General features: G+C 47.4%; 1 protein-coding gene across 1 annotated transcript in view; it reads right to left on the reverse strand.

Moving 5' to 3' along the window:
• Window positions 1-14,401, reverse strand: part of CREG2 (cellular repressor of E1A stimulated genes 2) — a 39,833-nt gene extending 25,432 nt beyond the window's left edge. Inside the window, exons 1-2 of the mRNA XM_003938078.4 lie at window positions 13,916-14,401; window positions 10,419-10,588 (exon numbers count right to left, since the gene is read on the reverse strand). Of these exons, the coding sequence (XP_003938127.2) occupies window positions 10,419-10,588; window positions 13,916-14,356 (611 nt within the window). The 5' untranslated portion in view covers window positions 14,357-14,401. The remainder of the gene's footprint in view (window positions 1-10,418; window positions 10,589-13,915) is intronic.
• Between the last annotated feature and the right edge of the window lie 397 nt (window positions 14,402-14,798).

A 14,798-nucleotide genomic window follows, 5' to 3' on the forward strand; every position in this document is an offset into this window, starting at 1 on the left:
TTTTTTTTTTTTTTTGAGACAGAGTCTCGCTCCATTGCCAGGCCCCAGGCTGGAGTGCAGTGGCATGATCTTGGCTCACTGCAACCTCCGCCTCCCGGGTTCAAGCAATTATCCTGCCTCAGCCTCCCGAGTAGCTGGGACTACAGGTGCCCACCACCATGCCCAGCTCATTTTTGTATTTTTAGTAGAGATGAAGTTTCACCATGTTGGCCAGGATGGTGTCGATCTCCTGACCCCATGATCTGCCCGCCTCGGCCTCCCAAAGTTCTGGGCTTACAGGTGTGAGTCACTGCCCCTGGCAGACAGCTCTTTTAAAAACTACTCAGGGCCGGATATGGTGTCGCATGCCTGTAATCCCAGCACTTTGGGAGGCCAAAGTGGGCGGATCACTTGAGGCCCAGTAGTTCGAGACTAGCTTGGCCAACATGGTGAAACCCCATCTGTACTAAAAATACAAAACAGGCCAGGCATGGTGTTGCCTCCCGGAAGGCTGAGGCAGAAGAATCGCTTGAACCTGGGAGGCAGAGTTTGCAGTGAGCCAAGATCACACCACTGCACTCTATCCTGGGTAACAGAGTGAGACTTTGTCTCAAAAGAATAAAATAAAATAATAAATAAAACCACTCAGGTTAATGTTAGCTCTAGGAATACTGGAATGCACAGCAAAGGAGAAGAGGTAACATGAATCAGAACAGAGAGGAATTATTTAGACTTGCATGTTCCTTTCAAAAGGAATGAACAAGATTCAGTGAAGAGAAATTGGATTCAGCTTCTATATCCGATTAGGTCAGCTCTGGGCTTTGAAATGCACATTCCGTCTCAGGTGGACACAGACTCCAGACAGAGACAAATCTTGGCTCTTAGCAAGCCAGCCGCTGCAAGCAGGTGCCTACTGTGTGTTTGCTTGATCCAGCCCATGTAAAAATGACTGAATGAACAGAGTGCTTTCTAAACCCAGCTCTGGGGGAACAAATCTCAGGGCCTGCCTTTGGAATTAGGTTGGTCTGAGGTTTTCATCTATCATTTGACATTTTCTTCCTACAAGTATAGTTAAAAAGATGGAGGCCGGGGGAGGAGTGGCATTTGCATTTCCCGAATCTCCTTTTACTTTTCATAAAGAAGAAACAATTAAACTTGGTGCACACTAATTTAGTTGTTTGCAGGAAGAGTTCATCTTGAACCCATGACATAAAGGCAAACCAACCCTCCTGCTGACACCCTCCCCTCAGTTCCTCTGTTTCACAAAAGCAGCTCCTCTTCCGGTTGATGTGTCTGCAGCATAGAGGGCTGCCTATGAGACCGGGCAGGAATTTCGTCTGTGTCCCGGCACGCCACCCCAGCTGCTCCGGTGTGAGCAGTCCCTCTCTGGTGTGTGATTCCTCAGTGCTGAGTTGCATCTTCAACATGCACCCCTGCCAGCTAGTCGTTCTGAGGGATCCTGGATTCTGAGAGGCTTCCATTCGAGGTCTCATCGAGGCCCATTGGGCTTCAATCCCTTCCACAGTCTGGCACTCCCCTCAGAAACTAGATTCCTCTGCAAACTGGAATCTTTTCAGTTTGCAAAACCACACCAAGGCCTGGCCAATCAAAGGGCTCTGCCAAGAGCCACTGGTCATGGTGAGGCAGGGATGCCTCCATCCTTGGGGAATAAGAGGGGGTGTGACCCATGGCCACCTTTCATTAAGAGCCTTTGGAGGAAGAGGAAAAAGTACTCCTGGACCCTCCTTTCTTGATCATCAAACCAGTCTACCTAGGAAAGTAGCATTTGTTCAAAATATCAATAGGAATGTTTTCCGGAGCCCTCAGGAACGAGGCGGCTGAGTGCCTTCTTTGGTGCTCAGGGAGGCTGAGCTCTGCTTCTCTGAACCCCAGTGGTCAGACCTGCTGACGCTTCGGCATTTCCTTAGGACCACCCTACTCCAGGATGGGGTGGAATGCAGCACATTCACCTGACACTGAGCCACCATTCTGGTTCCAAGGCGGTGTCTCTCCACTGGACTCGTGAAAGGGCTGACAATGTTTTGCTCCTGGGCCTGCTCCCAGCTGCTTATTTGAACTCTTCCCTCTCCATAGTCACTGGGGCCTTGGACAAGTTGTTGACTGTGTTCAAGGGGGTGCATCACAGAAAGCTGTCAAAGCAGGCCTTTCGGCACTTCCAGCTTTGTTGGGCTGTGCTGTTCAACTGTCACGATATGGGCATCTGTAAAGCTGCTGCCACGCTGTGGAAGCTCTGACCTTCTTGATGGAATACTTTAAACCCAGGCATTTATGCAGTCAAGGGACATCTGTCCATGTTATTGAAGGAAAGGAAAACTGGTGTCTGCCTCTTTGCCTCTGCTTTCTCGTGCCATTCACCTCACAATAAGGAGGAAATAAGAGAAGTCCATTGAACAGGCATCTCTCAATCACGTGGTTATTTCCAGAATTTAATCTTTTTTTTTTTTTTTAAGACAGTGTGTCACTCTGTCACCCAGGCTGGAGTGCAGTGGCCCATTCTCGGCTCACTGCAACTTCTACGTTCAAGCGATTCTCCTGCCTCAGCCTCCCAAGTAGCCGGGACTACCAGTGCACACCACCATGCCTAGCTGATTTTACTGTATTTTTATTAGAGATGTGGTTTCACCATGCTGGCCAGGTGGGTCTTGAACTCCTGACCTCAAGTAATTTGCCTGCTTTGGCCTCCCAAATAGCTGTGATTACAGATGTGAGCCACTGTGCCCGGCACAGAATTTAATCTAAGAGGAAAAGGTTTGAGAAGAATCATGTCCAAAAAATTGAGACTGAGGTCTGTATTCTGGTGGGGTTGCCTCCCAGTTTCTCAAAAGACTCACAGTAAAACAACATAATATGAGCTTTTGCCTTTTAATTTAATAATCTCTTAAAGAGAATCCAGCTTTGTTACTACCACATGATCAAATTTCTCCTCTATTTGCCTTGGGAATAATGGACAGAAGGAAATACTGTTAATTCATGAAGAAAAATTGCAGAAAATTAGACAGCGTTTAATTTTAGAAAACTTCCCTCTCTCGTTAGTAGACACCAGCTAGACTAGGGAAACTTTAAAATTAGCAAATGCTGATCTCTCATATCATGAATTTCTAAATCATAGGAAAAAAAGCTTGGAGAGCTTCTGAATATAGAGAAGTTCCATTTAAAGATTAGGCCCCCTTGGAGATGTATCAAAATATTATAAATTCTAAACTGAGACTTAATTCTCAAAGATGTTTTACTTGTTCTAAAACAATCTGTCCACAAATATAAACCTCTAAGTGATAAATTGTTATTTTTCCCACTGTGGGAATCTAAAATGTGAAAATGTACTCCATGAAAAGAAATTGTTTAAACCACACAAACTGTCGTATAATAAAAATGTATTCTGCTTTTTTTTAAAAAAAGAAATGTTTTTATTTCAGGAACAGCATCTGATAAACTCTTTGGGTTTCATTTACATTCTGATCTTCAAATGAAAATTGATCCAATATGATCAGGGAGAATATCACCCCATGGATGAGTCCTCCCTGGTCCCAAGGGCTCACTGCCCTGATTCACTAAGAAAGTGCAAATCTCTAACCCATGCTGTTCAAGGCTGCATGCTCTGTAAGGGAGGATATTACAGGAAAAGAGACATTTTTGGGCAGCCTTTCTTTGTCAATCAATATTTATTGAATTTTCATCAAGTGGGTTTCGTGGTTGCCTTATTTAGTTTAATTTAGTTAAGGGGTTAATTTAGTTAAGGGGTTAATTTAGTTAAGGGGTACATGTCCATGCTTACATCACTAAGGGAGAGGGAAATGAAGAGGAGGGGGGTTACTGATTGCCAGTGACTCTTTTAAACTAGACTCTTATTCTCCATTTGCCATTTTAACCTGAGCTGGGAAATAGATTCCCACCCCTAATTCATCTCATTAATTAAATGAAGGCATCACAGCACCCAGGAGTAAACAGAATAATTAGATAAAACAGACTTTAAATAAACTAACAATTATTAGGCAAGACATGTTTTGTAGGCTCTGGCTTGTTGGGTATAATGTCTGACGAGTGGAAAAGCCACCTTCCCTTCATGGTTTTTTTACACTAATCTTCTAACATTTTAAAAATATTTAATTGTCAAATAAAGATTGAAAAGATTCAACATCTGCAATGTGACAATTTGATGTATATGCAAATCACATTAATTCACACATCCAACCCCAGAACATGTTTGTCTTCTAAGTGAAATTCGGCACCCTGTAATCACCATTTTCCCGCTCTCACTTTCGCCTGGCCCCTGGGCGAAAAGGCTTGTCTACTTCTATGAGTTGACTTCTCTAGATTTCACGTGTAAGTGAGATCATTCAGGCTTTGCCTTTCTGTCAGACTCTAATCTTGACTCCATTTACAAATGACATAAGCCATCCTGGCCCTAAATCACATTTCTTTTTCTTTTTTGGAGACCGAGTCTTGCTTTGTCGCCAGGTGCCAGGCTGGAGTGCAGTGGCACGACCTTGGCTCACTGCAACCTCCGCCTCCTGGGTTCAAGCAATCCTCCTGCCTCAGCCTCCTGAGCAGCTGGGACTACAGGCACACGCCACCATGCCCAGCTAATTTTTGTATTTTTAGTAGAGACAGGGTTTCACACCATGTTGGCCAGGATGGTGTTGATCTCTTGATCTCGTGATCCGCCCGCCTCGGCCTCCCAAAGTGCTGGGATTACAGGCTTGAGCCACCGTGCCCGACCTAAATCATATTTCTTAATAGGCCTTTACTAGAAACCCAGGAAATGCATATAAGACCTAATTAATGTCCTCATTATCTCGGAGTGGTGTTAGCATCACTTGGGTGCTGCTTCCCCTAAGGGGTCCTGGGGGAGGGACAAAGAGGTCCAGGTCCAAATAATGTGTCCCTTCAATCCTTGCCCTTCAAGCAGTTGAAAGTCACTCTTCTACTCTAAATTTATAGGAGCTCACACTTTATAACAGTCTATGTAGAGATCCATATACCAAATACATATCGGCCCTGATGGCTGTGCTCACCTATTCTGTCTCCACCACTCTTGGAGTGTCCTACCTCCAGTCAACCATGGAGCCAGAAGGCCCTCGGATATCCTCCCCTCCCCTCTATGTCACACCAGTGGGAAAAGTGACGTTCTGAACTGGCAGGGTATTTCATTTTAGCCCAGCAACTTGGTTCCGCAGAAATCACCGACCTAGTACTTTTCCAGCTGAGAGTCACATTCTACTTATCATCCAGTCAGATTCATCCTCCAAATTATCCCCTCCAAAAAGAAGGGCAGGGCAAATATGCCTGATTATTATGCCCTGGGATAACACCTAATCATTATGCCCTGGGCTGGGAGTCAGGACAAATGAGTTCAATTAAATCTAGGAACTTCAATGTGACATTTTAGGGAAAGTTCGGGGACCTGCGGATCAGGGAAACGAAAAGATCTGGAAAAAATCCCTAACTAGGTGTGATGAACTAGCCCAGGCTGGACTTGACAGATTCATTAAAAAACCCTTTAAGGTCCCTAGAAAGCTATAAAATATGAAGAGATATTCATTCCTTTCATCATTCTCAAGATATTGCCTTCTCATGGCTGTGGTTAAGGAAACTACATCTGCTGGGGTTTTTTTTTTTTTTCTTTGAGACAGAGTCACTCTGTCACCAGGCTGGAGTGCAGTGGTACAATCTTGACTCACTGCAACCTCCGACTCCCAGGTTCAAGCGATTCTCTTGCCTCAGCCTCCTGAATAGCTGGGATTATAGGTGCACACCACCATGCTCAGCTAATTTTTGTATTTTTAGGAGAGAAGGGTTTCACCATGTTGGCCAGGAAGGTCTCAATCTCTTGACCTCGTGATCCATCCCCCTCAGCTTTCCAAAGTGCTGGGATTATAGGTGTGAGCCACCTCGCCCGGCCCTGCTGGGCATTTTCTTCATTAAATTTCCTGAGACTCTTGAGGCCATGGATACTCAATGTCCTTCACCTATTTCGACTTGGATCTAACTTTATCTTTAAGACACAGGCCTGTTAATGGATCTAAATATCACTTTTGAGTGATATGACTTGTCAACCTACATGCGGGGATTACTAATGGAAAAGCATTTTCTTAGCTCCATGCCAAAGAATATATGTCAGTTTTGACTACAACAAGCTATCAGGTTAATGCTCTTAATTTGATGAAACTAGGTATAAATTAAATATTAAGTCAATCAGTTAAGAGGCAGACACTATTATTTATTCTTAGAGGGAAGCAGGTGCCTGGTTGTGAAGCACCTCCTAGGCCATATTAAGGATTCTGCTGCTTCTCCTCGGGATCTGATGTGGATTTTAAGAGAGTACCCCAGCTGCTGGATTAAGGATGAATTCAAGGTGATGAAGAGTGGACTGTGGAGACCAAGTAGGGCAACTGTAATATTTGGTCTTTTTTTTTTTTTTTTTGAGACAGAGTTTTGCTCTTGTCGCCCAGGCTGGAATGCAATGGCATGATCTCGGCTCACTGCAACCTCTGCCTCCTAGATTCAAGCAATTCCCTGCCTTAGCCTCCCGAGTAGCTGGGACTAGAGGTGCCCGCCACCATGGCAAGCTAATTTTTGTATTTTTAGTGGAGATGGGGTTTTACCATCTTGGCCAGGCTGGTCTTGAATGCCTGACCTTGTGATCCACCCGCCTCAGCCTCCCAAAGTGCTGGGATGACAGGTGTGAGCCACCCCGCCTGGCCAATATTTGCTCTTTTGAATAGAGAACAGTTGAAATGTGTAAAAGCTTCTATCTATCTATCTATCTATCTATCTATCTATCTATCTATCTATCTATTCATCTATCCATCCATCCATCATGTACGTATCTATTCATCCATCCATCCATCCATCATCTATCTCTTCATCATCCATCTATCATTTATCTACCTATTCATCTATCATCCATCTATCATCTATCTATTCATCCAATTCATCCATCTACCTATCCATTCATCCATCATCCATCTATCTCTTACCTATCTATAATCTATCTATCTTCTATCAATTATTTACCTATTATCTATGTGTAATCGATTTTTCCATTTGTGTATCTGCTTACTAAACACATACACATTATAGACACAATTGTTTGGCACCAAAGGGAGCTCTGACATCAGCCCGCCCTCTCAATAGTCTCAGACTTGCTTTTCTCCCTCCCTCAGCTTAAGTTGTTCTTGCCCCAGTTCTTGGAGGCTCCTTGCTCCCGGGCTGTGTCCTTGGTGGAGTGGCACTCACCAGCCCATGCCAGTGCAGAGTCTTCAGTAAATGGGGCTTACCTGATGAACGCAGAGGCAGGCTTGCCGCTGAAATGCCCCCTCTTTTAGAGATGCCCAGTGGGCTGTAGGAAATGACCGTGAAGGCACCCCCTTTCCTTTCTCAGAGGTCAGTGGCCTCCCGACTTCCTCCCTGTCAGGACTTGTTTTATGGTCCAGTAAAGCCTACTTCTGGCTTTGTCTTCCCCCTTGGGATGAAACACGGATAACTCACGGCCTCCCCACTGCACAGACCAGCAGAGGAATAGGAGCCCCCAGAAGGCGCCACATGGGATGGTTAAAAACGCTGTTGCAAGTTTTCCATACATAGGATGGAAGGCAGTTTTCACTTTTCTGAGTATGAGCTACCTTCTGAAGCTGAGAGGATCAGGTGGCCTTGACCTTTCATTATCATCATAAGACATGGATGCTTTTTTGAATCTCCTCCCTCCTGTGGGAGATTCAAGCTGTGAAACTCTGAAGCACCTGAGGATGAAGTCTGCCTTTGCGACCTCTTCAGGCCCGGGGGCAGGCAGGAGGGGGCCCCCTGCTGGTACCTTGCCTGGCTGTTGTTCAAAACTCCCCCAGGTGTTTGGGTAGCTGCGGACACTTCTACCAGATGCCTTGGTGGCCCTAGGAGCCCCCTGCTTGGCTTGTTTATTTGAGGCTCTGGATTCTCTTTTTCAATGCAGGCCGCATGGCTTTGACTTGTTGAGTCCCTGTGTTCAACATTACCAAGATTCCGAAGGTGAAACCTAAAATGTAATGCTCCACCTGGAATGTGAAGCTCACACAGGTGAGTCACGTCTGGGCTTATGCCGATTATGGGAAGTCGTAGACCCTAGGGTGACGCAAAAGCCCCATTGCTGGGTAACTTTTGCATTGAAGTATGAGGCTTACTAAGGCAAAACTTGGTTTTATAGGCATTTATTTACATCATATTTCAATACGTCAGAAGCTTAACCACTGTCGGGGGTGCAGCAGTTCTGAGAAACAGCTTTACATGAAGATATAAACTAAGGGGTACCCATGAGTGTGTCTCTTCCTTCCTCTCCCAGGACAGAGTAACAGGTGTGCTAAGATGCTCCTGCCCTTGGCCCTGGGGTGCTCACCTCCAGACATGAACTGCCTCACCCAGTTAGTTGGCAGGCTGCACAGGTGTTTGCGCATCCCACATGTGGCCTGGCACGAAGACGGTCCACATAGGTGGCTCTAAACCATGCAGGCAAGTCTTCCCCGGGGGCTGAAGGAAGTCACCCTGAGACCCTCTCCCCTGTGAGGACTTCTCCTAAGTCCGATTTCTCACTGCTCCTAGCTCCAGCTCCTGCTGCCGTCTGCCTGGGGGTTGCCAGTTGACAAATCCTCCCCAAGCCGGAGCGCTGCTGCAGCTTGGTCCCAGGCATGGATTCTGTTGCGTGTCCCAAGAGCGGCTGTGCTCTGGGGCTCTGGGAGCCACACGCTTCAGCACGACTGCTTTCAGGATACCTGAACGAGGAAAGCCTGAGAAGCTTAGAAAGGTATCCTGGATTGGAAGGCCGAGGTGGGTGGATCACCTGAGGTCAGGAGTTCAAGACCAGCTTGGCCAACATGGCAAAACCCCACCTCTACTAAAAATATAAAAATTAGCCAGACCTGGTGGCAGGTGCCTGTAAACCCAGCTACTTGGTAGGCTGAGGCAGGGAGAATTGCTTGAACCCGGGAGGCAGAGGTTCAAGGTTGCAGTGAGCCGAGATCATGCCACTGCACACCAGGCTGGGAAACAAGAGTGAAATTCTGTCTCAAAAAAAAAAAAAAAAAAAAAAAACCTCAAAAACAAAAAAAAAACAGAATCCTAGAAATACACTTCTAGTAACAGCAAGCTTGACTGACCAAGAACAGGGAGACTATTCCATGAGGAAGGAAACATTTCTTTTCCTGGCTTCTTGCTGTAACCTGGTGGGGAACAGGGTCAGCTGAAGTATCTCCACATGGTCTATCCTGGCTGAAGGGGAACGATGGCTTATCCAGGCAGCATCTTGCTTGTGTAGTTGCTTTGATTAGCCTCTGTAAGAACTCATACATTGTTTGGTTATTATGTTTTCTGTGCTGTGCATAAAGAATAAATTTCAGAGGAGGGATGAGGCCTCTTGATTTTTTTTTTTTTCTTTTTTTGAGATAGAATCTCACTCTATTGTCCAGGTTGGAGTGCAAAGACACAATCTCAGCTCACTGCAACCTCGGCCTCCCAGGTTCAAGAGATTCTCCTGCCTACACCTGCCACCATGCCTGGCTAATTTTTGTATTTTAAGTAGAGATAGGGTTTCACCATATTGGCCAGGCTGATCTCAAACTCCTGACCTCATGATCACCCTGCCTCGGCCTCCCAAAGTGCTGGGATTACAGGCGTGAGCCACCGAGCCCTGCCGTGGCCTGTTGATTTTCTAAAGCATCACTACATTTAGGTGGAGTGACTTAGGTCCTGGAGGTTAAAGGGCTTACCCTGGGCATTTGCTGCTCCTCTGGGAAGGGTAAGGGGATCTCACATGCAGCCCCCATACCAGCTTCGTGTAGACATCTCCCTGGGAGAATACAAGTTCAGGCTTTGCATTTTGAATTCAGACAAAGGGGCCTGGATCAGTGTTCTGTTAGTGCTTAAATGTCTTTAAAAACGTTTTCTTTCAGAGAGTTTTTGAAAAGATGTATTAAAAAATGCTGGCTCTTTATTGCACATATCTCTGGGGACAGGAGAAATAAATTGAAAAGACAGTAAATTGACTCTGGGTTGCGTGACTCTGTGCTGAGGAGATGAACTACTGGCTCTTCCTTTACTGACCCTCACTCCTACTCTAGCCCTTTTCCATAATAACAGGAGCTGTCTGGATTCCTGCCAGTGCTGCACAAAGCATTTTGCAAGGGTTATCCAACACTTGCAATAACACTCGGAGGCAACGATTATTATTCACATTTTACAGAAGAAGAAACTGAGGCTCCTAGAGGTTAAGTAACTTGCTACAAATCACACTGCTTGGTGAGTGGTGGAATTCTAATTGATCTGATTTCAAGGGTGAACATCGATGTGCATGTTAGAGGTCTGTTAAAGTCAGGTGACCCAGAGGGAAACCCATGCCCAACTCTCTGTCAAAAATTTCCCAGGAACCACGCGAGTGAGGGCAAACCCTTGTCTACCTGCAGAACTCTCCTTCTGATTCCGGTAGCGTCAGCGAGGCCATGGGGTTCTTCAACAGATCGGCCACCACGGGGTCCTTGGCTGTCATGTAGAAGAAAGGAATCCCAGTGCTATTGTTGATGGGGCCATCACTGATGGGCAGGCAGTTCCCAAATGGCAGTCCTTGGATCTAATAAACACCAAAAAAGGCTTTTTCAATGCTGAGTTGTGGCTTGACTTGATCTGGGAGCTTAGCTTGTGTGCCTCTGGCTAGAAAATACAGCACCAGGGAGGAGGGGGGATCATGGCATCAGAGTGGCTTTGACGGGTAGTAAATCAAGGTAACGTGGTCCCCAGTCTGCCCAATTCACTCCGTGGTGGCTCTAGAATTCCTCTACAGGAGATGCTTAGCAATGGCATTCTATTTGGAAGGGGTGGTGAAAGGATTCTTCTTGAAGATGCCTGTGCATGGCAAATATACATTCACTTTTAAAATTTCATGTTGGGGGAGGAACAATGACATTTATGGGGGGTGGCGCTAAGCCTTTCCCACAAGTTGCCCGTTACAGTCCCACTGCCTTAACTCCCAAGGTTGGCTGCCGCTTCCATGTTTTTAGCAACTTTAGGGAGGAAATTTAAGTCTTTAACGTCTTGCCTGCTCTTTGGACTTCAGGAACTTTCTTTTATTGTTTCTTTTAGGGCTACATCACTTCCTCATTTATTAGCTGCATTTTAAAAATTATAATCAATAATATTTCATTGTATGACTCAGCAAGTTACAAGAAATTGATTTCTTAACCATTCTTTTGTATAAAGGAAGTCACAGAAACATGATATGCCAAGTTTTCTTCATGACCACCCAGCAGGGTGGGAGAAGGGTGGTGCTATAGTTTGGATGTCTTTCCCTCCAAACCTCATGCTAAAATCTGATCCCCAGTGTTGGAGGGGAGGCCCAGTGGGAAGTGTTTGGGTCATGGGAGTGGATCCCTCATGAATGGCTTGGTGTCCTCCTCGAGGTAATGAATGAATTGTCCCTCTGTTAGTTCCTTAAGAGTTCCCCTGAGAGATGGTTGTTTAAAAAAGCCTGGTGTCAGCTGGGCGTGGGGGTTTACTCTGTAATCCCAGCACTTTGGGGGGCCAAGGCAGAAGGATCCCTTGAGACCAACAGTTCAAGATCAGCCTGGGAACGATGGCGAGACCCCTATCTCTACAAAAAGTTTTTTTTTTTTTTTTTTAATAGTAGCTTGGCATGGTGGCACACACCTGTAGTCCCAGTTACTTGGAAGGCTGAGGAAGAAGCGTTGCTTGAGCCCAAGAGTCTGAGGCAGCAGTGAGCTATGATTGCACCATTGCACTCCAGCCTGGGAATAAACAAATAAAAATAAAAAGAGCCTGGCACCGTCCCCTCTCTCTTGCTCTCTCTCTCGACATGTGATCTCTGCATACACTGGCTCCTCTTCACCTTCCACCATGAGTGGAAGCAGCCTGAGGCCTCCCCAGAAGCAGATGCTGCGCCATGCTTTCTGAACAGCCTGCAGAACTGTGAGCCAAATACACTTCTTTTCTTTATAAATTACCCAGCCTCAGGTATTTGTTTATAGCAATACAAATGGACTAAGACAGGTGGTATATCATGTTTCTGTGATTGCAGATATAAACAAAAATATTTATTTATTAGTATTATTATTTTTTGAGACAGAGTCTCACTCTGTTGCCCAGGCTGGTGTTCAGTGGCATGATTTTGGCTCACTGCAGCCTCTGCCTCCTGGGTTAAGCGACTCTTGTGCCTCAGCCTCCTCAGGTGGTGGGAGTACAGGTGTGTGCCACCACACCTGGTTAATTTTTGTGTTTTTAGTAGAAACAAGGTTTCACCATGTTGGCCAGTCTAGTCTTGAACTTCTGACCTCAAATGATCTGCCCTCCTTGGCCTCCTAAAGTGTTGGGATTACAGGTGTGTGAGTCACTGCGCCTGGCCAACAAAAATATTTAGTGCTTAGGTTTTCCCAAATCCTGCCAGTCAAACATCCCACTTTTCCATGATTTCATTCCTAACGAAGTTCACCTTGTTGTTACTTAGCTCAGAATCCAGGAGTTATCTTTGTCCTTGAAGGGTTGCTTGATAATGGAGTGTAGAATTATAAAAGGCAGGGCTTCAATTTTTTAGGAATAGGAAATGTTAAGGAATCTTCCAAAATGGTAATATAACTTCGTTCATATATCCCATTTTTCAGCTTGACATAGCTGCCCAGAGTCATGCTTTGCATACGTGGCAGTACATTGTAAATGTTTTCTGAATTTATTGTTTAGATTAAATGTCAGTAAGGATTAGAAAGAGGAACTCCTAACAAAGCTAAGAGAAGGAATGTTGAAAGTCAAAATATCTCCAATACATTGGCACTAGACTTTCAATTTATTGAAAAGATTTGTGTTTTCAACCAAGATTAGTATCATCTTTAACCTTTGTCTTTTTAAGATGTGTCTTAGGAGTGCAAAATACAGCTGTGAAAAATCATTTGGGTGCTCAGGATATCCAACTGGATCTGCATTTGACACTGAAGAGGTTAAGACCATTGCCAAAATCGAAATAAAGTTGCCATTTAGGCAGTTTTTAAGCAAAAAAAACACAAAAAACCTTAAAAACTGCCTGGTTATCCACCTAATTTTACAGATGAGGAAAGCAAAGTGGAGAAGCCAGTCACTCGGCCACAGTCTTGGTGAGACCCAGAGCTGGGGCAAGAACCCAGCCAATGTCCTATGCATTCTATAAAACACTAATTCTGTTTCTGTAGGAAGTAAATAGGAGTTCACATTACTGCCCTGTATCTCTTTTATCTCTCTTAACACCCGTAAAACCTTTCTGGAGGCATGGAAGTTACATGTGCATTACTTGTCCATGTCATTCTACGTGGAATCATGTCTAACAGGTGAGTAAAGCATTTGCGAACTGAAGACAAAAAGTGCAGCGGATAGCTCATTCCAGGTTTTACACACTTTGCATAATAAACCTCCTTTCCAGAAAAAAATCTTGAACTCCATTTTCTTAAATGCAGATTTCCAACGAAGCCCTGGTGCTGTCTCTGCCCCCGTCTCCACTTCAGCTCCAGGTCAGGAGGTGATGGGCAGTTCGGGTCTGTGGGTCTGTGCCCTGCTCTGGGAAGGGCTGTCCCCGCCTACTCTGAGATTCCAAAGGCGGCTCTGGCTGCTTTGGTTCAGGTCTCGGTCAGACGCTGGTTAGGTGTCCGTCCCTCTGCCTGGCCATCTCTAGGCGGGGATTCGGTACCCAGCCCTACCTGGCAGGAAGCCTGGTTGTCCACGACCCTCTCCGACCCCTCCCCGACTTCGCCAGCTCACGGAGGCACCTTCGCCTTCCGTTATATGCAGTGTCGAGGGTGCCATCCAGCGCACCGAGCACGTCTGGTGGACCCGGATCCCAGTCCCGAGCGGTCGCGAGCACGTCCCGGTTCCCCGGCCGCCGCCTGAATGCCAAGCCCCCTCGCGCTCGCCGCCGGGCGCTTACCTTCTCGTGGGCGGACACGGTGGCCAGGCAGCCCCAGGCGCTGGCGTGGGCCAGGGAGCGGACGGTGGCGGCTCGCAGCCTCGGGGCCGGGGGGGCACCGGCCGCCTGGCTGCCCTCACGCCGGTAGGAGAACATCCCGGGCGGCGCAGGGGGCGGCCTGGAGCGCGCGGCGCCCGCCGGGGGCCGCAGGTGCGCGTCCTCCTTGTGAGCCGAGGCGGGGAAGCTCTGCTGCCAGATGCTGCCCGAGTCCTCCAGCAGCGCGGGCATAGCCTCCTCGGTGGAGGCGCTGTCCAGCTCCTCGTCCACCTCGTTGGTGACGGCCCAGGACACGGAGCTCACGATCACGTAGCCCGCGGCCGGGGACAGCAGGGCGCTGCAGCACAGCAGCCAGGAGAGGCGGGTCCCGGGCCGCGCCGGCCGCCGGCCGCGGCGCACGGACATCTTGCAGGCGGCACGCCCAGCCGCGGGGGCGGCCCGCAGCGCCAGCGCCGGGGAGCCCGGCAGCGCCCCCCTGCGGCGGAGGCGCCGAGCCCGAGCCCCCTTCCCACCCCCGCAGGATTCCCGAGCGCGGTCCCCGGCGCGAGTCCCGGAGAATCCCTGCAGCCGCGCGCCACGCTCGGAAGGCCAGGCTCGTAGAAGACCAGGTTCCGCGCACACGCCGCGCATACTGCGGAGTCTTACTCGCGCGCCGGGTCCCGGGATGGCTTCGTTTCCTGCAGGATGACACAGGTTGCGCAGCCAGAGGGTGGGCGTTCAAATCCCAGCGCAATAGGCGCCTCGGCTCAACAGCGGTGGGACCTGCCAAGCCACTTAACCTCTCACTGCCCATTTCCTTCGTTAGCTGACAAAGGTAATGTTTACCTCGTAAGGTGATGGATGGGAC

Source organism: Saimiri boliviensis, chromosome 1 (genome assembly GCF_048565385.1).
Source record: "Saimiri boliviensis isolate mSaiBol1 chromosome 1, mSaiBol1.pri, whole genome shotgun sequence".
In the NCBI taxonomy this organism is placed as follows: domain Eukaryota; kingdom Metazoa; phylum Chordata; class Mammalia; order Primates; family Cebidae; genus Saimiri; species Saimiri boliviensis.